Source organism: Hylobates moloch, unplaced genomic scaffold, assembly GCF_009828535.3.
Source record: "Hylobates moloch isolate HMO894 unplaced genomic scaffold, HMol_V3 SCAFFOLD_11, whole genome shotgun sequence".
Lineage (NCBI taxonomy): Eukaryota > Metazoa > Chordata > Mammalia > Primates > Hylobatidae > Hylobates > Hylobates moloch.
Genome location: NW_026652286.1, coordinates 102,918,731 through 102,926,928, shown reverse-complemented (window position 1 = coordinate 102,926,928; position 8,198 = coordinate 102,918,731). Strand labels below are relative to the sequence as shown.

At 53.0% G+C, this 8,198-nt stretch overlaps 1 protein-coding gene across 1 annotated transcript in view; it reads right to left on the bottom strand.

The window, feature by feature from the left end:
- The window catches only part of ST14 (ST14 transmembrane serine protease matriptase), a 49,462-nt gene continuing 41,264 nt past the window's right edge, over window positions 1-8,198 (bottom strand). Inside the window, exons 17-19 of the mRNA XM_058446919.1 lie at window positions 1,648-1,922; window positions 785-921; window positions 1-701 (exon numbers count right to left, since the gene is read on the bottom strand). Coding sequence (XP_058302902.1) covers window positions 540-701; window positions 785-921; window positions 1,648-1,922 — 574 coding nt within the window. The 3' untranslated portion in view covers window positions 1-539. The remainder of the gene's footprint in view (window positions 702-784; window positions 922-1,647; window positions 1,923-8,198) is intronic.

Below are 8,198 nucleotides of genomic sequence, written 5' to 3'. Positions count from 1 at the left end.
TAAAAAGAAATAAAATGTTTTACTCATTTACACAAATACACACACTGAAGTCCACCCTGGGAGCTCGTAAAACAATTTCAATCTCAGACCCGTCTGTTTTCCAGGGTCCTCCGAGCCCGGCCTTCCTGAAGAGCATGGCCCAAGGGCCCCACAGCCCAGATCCGGCAACCCCACCACCTTCACTGAGGAGGCCCCGAAGCTCCGTTCCCGCTGCTCCTTAGAGACAGGGGAGGCAGATATGCAGAAACGCGCCTCGGCCCAGCTTGGGGCTGGCGGGGGAGGCTGTGTCTTCAAACCTTTGCCCCCAGTTGGGTCAGTCGAACCACCAGGGTCCTCCCCTTCCACCTCCCAGCTCCACTTTGGAGGCTGAGGAAGCGAGACGTTTTCTAGGCAGATTTGGAGCCCTGGAGATGCAGTTCACAGTGTATGTTCTGGGGGCGCTGGTGCAGTCAGCGGTCCAGTCTCCAGCCTGCAAGCATGCACACTGGGGTGGACGGTGGGTGGCCCCGCAGGTGTACACATTTGGGTGGCCCCAGCCCCTATACCCCAGTATTCTCTTTGATCCAGTCCCGAAACAGAGGGAGCCTTGTATACACGCCTGGCTTGTTCCTCTGAGCGCAGCCGTCTCCCCAGCTCACCACACCGGCCTGGAAGATCCGCCCATCCGCCTCCACGCTGGACAGGGGTCCCCCGGAATCACCCTGGGCGGAGACAAGTCCTGCCGTGAGTCCCCAGTCCCGCCTCTCCCGGGGCCCACCTGCTGCCCTCCTGCCCCGGGGGGCACCTGGCAGGAGTCCACGCCGCCGCTAAGGAAGCCCACGCACATCATGCGCGGCGTGATCTGCTGCGGCAGGAGGTTCTCGCAGGTGGTCTGGTTGATGACGCGGATCTCACCCTTCTGCAGGATCAGCGCGCCAGTGCCTGGGGGAGAGGGCAGGACGGGGCTGGGAGCCGGGCTGCCTCGGGGACCGCGTCATTCGAGACGCTCCCCACGGGGCATTGGACTAGCAAAGCTCCGGAACAGCCCGGGGCTGACAAACGGGTAATCCGCGGCTACTCAGTGGGCTGTGGCAATAGCAGCCACCTAGAGAAAGTAGGCGCATGCTGAGATCTGCCGGGCGAGTTGAGAGGGAACAGACGCGTGGCAAGCAGGGGTGAGGGAACCACAAGCAGAGAGGCGGAGGGAAGGTGCTGCAAATGCCCCCGGGCTTCTGTGAGGGCGTTAGAGCTGTAAGTCCTGTTCGTTTTCTTTCCTCTCCAAAGACTACAAATGTTCAGCATATGCTACAGAGTGGATTTTTTCAATCTAGCATTTGCCAACTAATGGCCTGCTTCCCTTCATACCCGCCCCCGCACGTGCCTTAAGCACCATTGGGCTTAAGGTGTTCCTATCTTCATTATGTGGATGCACAAACAGGATCAGAGTTTAAGCAACTCGCTCAAGGTCACTCAGGTAATTAGGGGCAAAGCCAGCCTTCAATCCTGAGCCTGGGCTGCAAATCCCATGCCCCTTTTACTAAAGGCCTCCTTTCCACCCTGGACAGCCTCATTCTGCCAGGCAGGGGGAGACTGGACACGCAGACGCAACACGACCTTGGAGGAAGGCCCCAGGCCCTCTGCGGAGCTCTGGGTCAGCCCGAAGCTTACCTCCATACTGGGTGTGTCCCCAGCCCGTGACCCAGATGGCCTTGCCGGCAGGGAAGACATGAGAGGCGTCCGGCAGGCAGATGGGCCGCACCATGGAGCTGTACTCCACCGGTTTCTCCAGCTCCAGCAGCGCGATGTCATAGTCGAAGGTGAAGTCGTTGAAGGAGGGGTGGGAGATGATGCGCTTCAGCCGGCGCTCCTGCACCCCGGGGGCGCTGCGCTGGCTCTGGTCGTGCAAGCCCAGGAAGGCCGTCCACTGCGTGGGGTCCGAGTACCTGGGAAGGAGAGCTGCTATGAGGCTGCGCAATCACTCGGGCCTATGCACACGGCCCCGCAGCCCCGCGCCTTCCCAGAGGATTCCGCATGGATGAGGCACAGCTGCGGCTGAGAGACGACGACGGGGCCAGCTCTTACTTGGTCTTGACCCTAAGCTAGAAACTACTAAGTGCCTCCCGCTGCAGTAGGAAATCCCTCTTGAACTCTTTACCCCCCTCCTTGAATATATTTTTAATCTGATGACCAAAAATTAGTTATCTTATGAACCTGATCTTTCGCAGGAGGAATAACAGACAAATCAATCCAAATAATTTATTTTATTTTATTTTATTTTATTTATTTTTTGAGACGGAGTCTCACTCTGTCACCCACACTGGAGTGCAGTGGCATGATCTCGGCTCACTGCAATCTCCACCTCCCGAGTTCAAGCGATTATCCTGCCTCAGCCTCTTGAGTAGCTGGGATTACAAGTGCGCACCACCACGCCCAGCTAATTTTTGTATTTTTAGTAGAGATGGGGTTTCACCATGTTGGTCAGGCTGGTCTCGAACTCCTGACCTTGTGATCTGCCCGCCTCGGCCTCCCAAAGTGCTGGGATTACAGGCGTGAGCCACCACGCCCGGCCCAAATAAATTTTTAATGCAGTGCTATATAACCTAAGACCAAAATGAATTGAAAAATGTGTTGTATCTGCTAAGTTTGTTGCTGGCTATGGAATAGGTTTAGTGATTCAGAAGCTGTTCCACGTGCACTGCAGAACCAGAGCCCACCCCACTGGGGGGAAAAGGAGGCACAGATGTGGAATGACATCAGAGGTATCAGGAAAGGCTCGTGATTTTTATTTTATTTTATTATTATTTTTTGAGATGGAGTCTCACTCTGTCACCCAGGCTGGAGTACAGAGGTGTGATCTCAGTTCACTGTAACCTGCACCTCCCAGGTTCAAGTGATTCTCCTGCCTCAGCCTCCCGAGTAGCTGGGATTACAGGCATGCACAGCCACGCCTGGCTAATTTTTGTATTTTTAGTGGAAATGGGGTTTCGCCACGTTGGCCAAGCTGGTCTCAAACTCCTGACCTCAAACGACCAGCCCATCTTGGCTTCCCAAAGTGCTGGAATTACAGGCATAAGCCACCATGCCCGCCGGCTCACGATTCTTAAAAACTGGCCTAAAACCAATGCTGTCTCCAGCAGCACCCAGAACTTAGTGTCTAAATATCCTTCTCTATTGAAAGGAACCAGGGCTCCTTGGAAAAACGGCTGATTTCAGATCCGGGGCTTAATGGAAAGCATAAAGCAGACCTGGAACATTTTGTTTCTGCAGGAAGCAATTGAGCACTCAAACACCAATGTGGCCTGACAAAGCTGGCTAAAGTTAGAACAATAAGAACCCCGAAATAAATGGTGACAGGGTGACACTACTACACAGGCGGAATAATAAAAAAGGGTGGGGGTAATCCATCAGTCCACCCTGAGTCTAAAAAGTAATTTCAAAAGAATTTATAAAGGGAAAAGGAAAGCTATTCTTTACAGAGAAAAAGCAGCCCCTGGCCAGGCGTGGTGGCTCACTCCCGTAATCCAAGCACTTTGGGAGGCCGAGGTGGGTGGATCACCTGAGGTCAGGAGTTCGAGACCATCCTGGCCAGCATGGTGAAACGCCACCTCTACCAAAAACACAAAAATTAGCCAGGCGTGGTGGCGGGTGCCTATAATCCCAGCTACTCGGGAGGCTGAGGCAGGAGAATTGCTTGAACCCAGGAGGCAGAGGTTGCAGTGAACCAAGATCGCACCACTTAACTCCAGCCTGGGCAACAGAGTGAGACCCCACCTCAAAAAAAAGCAAAAAAAAAAAAAAAAAGAAGAGAAAGAAAGAGCGAGCAGCCCCTAAATGCTGAAGAAACGGTACAATAAGGAACCACATTCGCACCTGCCACAGTAATAATCAACACATGTGAGAATCACCAACAGACGCTGAGACACCGGGGAAAATATGGCTGGAGAACGAGACACTCACGCTGATTCAAAGAATCACCTGCGATGTATTCCCCAAGGGGGAAGCCCCTTTATGATGGCGAAACCTGTTGGGCGGCCGAGCCAGGTGCTCAGGCTCCTCTCCCGACCAGCCCCCTTCACGGGGGATCCTGCTGTCCCCGAGAAGGCCACAGCACCGCCCATGCGCTGCTTCCTAACTCAGCAATGAAAACACAGTCGGGAAAACCCAAATTGAGAGGCATCCTATAAGATAACTGTCCTGAACTTTTCAAAAATGTCAATGCCATAAAAAACAAAACAAAACAAAACAAAAAGGTGTAGAGAAACTGTTCTTGATTAAAATGAGATTAAAGAAACCTAATGACTAAATACAAGGCATGACCCTTGACTGCACCCTAGGACTTTTTTTAAAAAGCTCCGAAGAAGGCCGGGCATGGTGGCTCACGCCTGTAATCCCAGCACTTTGGGAGCCCCAGGCGAGAGGATCACAAGGTTGGGAGTTTGAGACCAGCCTGGTCAACATGATGAAACCCCGTCTCTACTAAAAATACAAAAATTAGCCAGGCGTGGTGGCAGGTGCCTGTAATCCCAGCTACTCAGGAGACTGAGGCAAGAGAATCACTTGAACCTGGGAGGTGGAGGTTGCAGCGAGCTTAGATTGGGCCACTGCACTCCACACTAGGCAATAGAGTGCGTCTCAAAAAAAAAAAACCTCTAAAGAAGAACACGATGGGCATGATTGGAGGACATTTATGACGCATACGTCAGCTCGCAGCACAAAGCAATGCCACCATTTCTCAGTGTGGGACAGCCTCCTTGTTCTTAGAGACACAGGCCAAGGCACCTGGTGGGAAGCCTCACAATGGCTGCCCCCAGGTGGGAAATGGTTCTGAAAAATACATGCGGTGCAAACAGGGAGAAAGCAAACGTGATTAACTCAATCACTGAATGTAGATCAAAGGTACAAGAGTGTTCACTGTACAGCCAGGTGCAGTGGCTCACGCCTGTAATCCCAGCACTTTGGGAGGCCGAGGCGGGGCGATCACGAGGTCACGAGTTCAAGACCAGCCTGGCCAGCATGGTGAAACCCCTGTCTCCACTAAAAATACAAAAATTTAGCCGGGCGTGGTGGTGCACACCTGTAGTCCCAGCTACTCCGGAGGCTGAGGCAGGAGAATTGCTTGAAGCCAGGAGGCAGAGGTTGCAGTGAGCTGAGATCACGCTGCTGCACTCCAGCCTGGAGACAGCGAGACTGTCTCAAAAAAAAAAAAAAAAGTGTTCACTGTACTAGTCCTTTTTTTCATTCATTGTATTTACAACATTTTTGTAGGTTTGAAAAGTTTCAAAATAAAACATTGGAAAAATACGTATTTAAAATAGAAAATGTGCATGACAAGAGAAAGGCATGAAGACTCGCTTCATTTTCCCTCACCTCTCAGGAAAGTCGAAAGGTTACTGAACCGCCCAGCCAGGGCACCTCCCCGACCCCGGAGCACTAAACCGAGCCTCTGCCTCCACATCTCTCCCCGTGCCCACCCGAGCCCTGGTTCACTCTCACTGCCCCGGCGTCCATCACCTTCTGGCCGCCTTTTTGTTTTTTTTTGAGATGGAGTCTTACTCTGTTGCCCAGGCTGGAGTGTAGTGGCAGGATCTTGGCTCACCACAACCTCTGCCTCCCAGGCTCAAGCGATCCTCCCGCCTCAGCCGCCGCTAAGTAGCTGGGAGTGCAGGTGCATGCCACCATGCTCGGCTAATTTTTGTATTTTTAGTAGAAATGGGGTTTCACTGTGTTGGTCAGGCTGGTCTCGAACTCCTGACCTCAGGTGATCCGCCTGCTTCGGCTTCACAAAGTGCTGGGATTATAGGCATAAGCCACCATGCCAGGCCCCCTTCTGGCCTTTCTTACAGCCACCTCCCCATGGAATCGCACGCCTAGGCCAAAGCTCAGTTTTCCAACCTGGGCTGTGCCCGATCTCGCCTCACTGTAATCTGTTGCCACCAGAAAATGACTTCCTAAAAGCTGCTTTTGTGAGATCCTTTTCGTCCCATTCCACAGCCTAAAAGGATTCCCAAGAGTTGCCAGATGAGGTCTTGTGACCCACCCAGGCCTTCTGCATTCACCGTTAATTGACCTGACCTTTCTAGCGGTTTCCCACCCTGCTCACATCCAGCCATGTACTCAACCCCCATCAACTCATTCATTCAACAATCCCTGGGCATCTGTGATTCAATCTATGACCCAGCCTTCAGGTTCACAGTGTACATGGGGAGAGATAGGAAAACCACCAATTACAGCGTGACAAGAAGGTCCCACAGGGGACTAGGTAGAAAGCTGTGGAAGAGGATGGGCTGGGAGGCCGGAAACGAAGTGAGTTATGAACCAAGCCTTGAGATCATATAGGCCTGGCCACCTACGGCCTGAAGGGGTGGAGAATGCCACATGTTTAAAGAGAATAAAGGTAACCGGACGCAGTGGCTCACACCTGTAATCCCAGCACTTTGGGAGGCCAAGGCAGGCAGATCACTTGCGGTCAGGAGTTCAAGACCAGCCTGGCTAACATGGTGAAACCCCGTGTCTACTAAAAGTACAAAAAATTAGCCAGGCGTGGTGGCACATGCCTGTAATCCCAGCTACTTGGGAGGGTGAGGCAGGAGAATCGCTTGAACCCGGGAGGCAGAGGTTGCAGTGAGCTGAGATTGCGCCATTGCACTCCAGCTTGGGCAACAAAAGTGAAACTCGGTCTCAAAAAAAATAAGAGAGAGAGCAAAGGCACGTTCAGGAAGCCCTCACACTGAGCATGGGGAAGGCATGAGGACTGCACTGGAGACTGAGGCTGGATGGACGGGCAGGGGCCAGATAATGTGGCCATGTGGGTCATGAAGGAGTTTCTGCTTTATACTGCAAGCCACGGCAGGCATTGAAGCAAGAGATTGGAGTGACCAGATTTTGGGAAGACCACTCTGGGCTCGAGTGGTGCAGACCAGAGTCCTGAGAGGGAAGGAAGTAGATGGGGAGGGTGCTACAGCTGCCCACGCTACAGAGAGCTAGGACGAGCAAGGTGGTGGCAGTGCAAATAGAAGAGAGTAGAGAGGTTTCAGGAACACCCAGGAGGCGAGCATGTAGCTGAAAGGGTCTCATGGGACCGGGGAGAGGGGAGAGCCATCCTTGTCCCTCTGGCTCAATTCCCCGTGACCCCAACACTCAGCATGGACACCCCCATCCAGCTCTTTGCCCTGTGCCTGCAGGTTTCCACCTCCCTCCTCCAAGCCCGCCCTGTTCACCTGGCGACCTCGGCTCAAGACCCCGCTTTCATGAAGCCCTGTCTGCAAACCCAGCCAATCAGTAAGTCCGACAGTATTTGATTCTATCAGCAGACTCAGCCTCTAATGTTTAAGGCACGCACGTCTACCAGCAGCTGAGAGACTGGTTGTGAAGATGCAGCCACTGCTATCCCCCATGGTGACCCTCGGGGCTGGAGTGCAGGTGGGAATTGCTAGTGCTCAGGTGGAACTTCTCATGTCCCAAGCACTCTTCTCGATGCTGACACAGTAAGTTGTTTTATCCCTGAAACAGCCCTGCGAGGTAGGGTCACCCTTTTTAAGATGAGGACTCAGGCACAGAGAGAGCTACTTGCCAAAGATCATATAGCTAATAGGCTGTGCACCACAGCTGGAACCTAGGCAGCCTGTGCACTTAACCGCGACATGACGCTGCCTCCCGGCAGTGCGCGATGAATGCATGATGACTTAGCCATGTGCTCAGGGCCCCTTGACACCAGGCCCCTGCACACCTCACACCTCCCTGCCTCTGCACACGACACTCCCTTTGTCTGGAAGGTCTGAGCCACCTGGTCCAGCTGACAAACACCCTCGCCTTCAACCCTCAGTTCAGACACCCATGTTGAGTGTTCCCAACAGTCGCCCTCCCCAGTCCCTCAGGCATATGGGTTTAGAATTCTAAACTCCACATGCTGGGCCCGAGGGAGCCTGGACACAGCCCTGGCACAGCACTTACTGCACGTGTGTGTCATGTCTTGTCCCTACCCTTACAAGTCTGTGACCCACAATCTGCAGGGACCAAGTCCTATTCATGTTGGTCTCTCTAGTGTCAATAGTAACCATGGGTGTTGAATATTAATTGCACTACTCGTTGGCAGAAGCATGACTATGATCAACACAGGATGAAGGAGAAGGAAATGAGAAAGAAAGCAGTGAAGCAAAGGAAAAGAGGAAGCAGTGCAGGACGGCAGGGGAGTTCTTAGTATGCACCCAGCCATTTCCTAG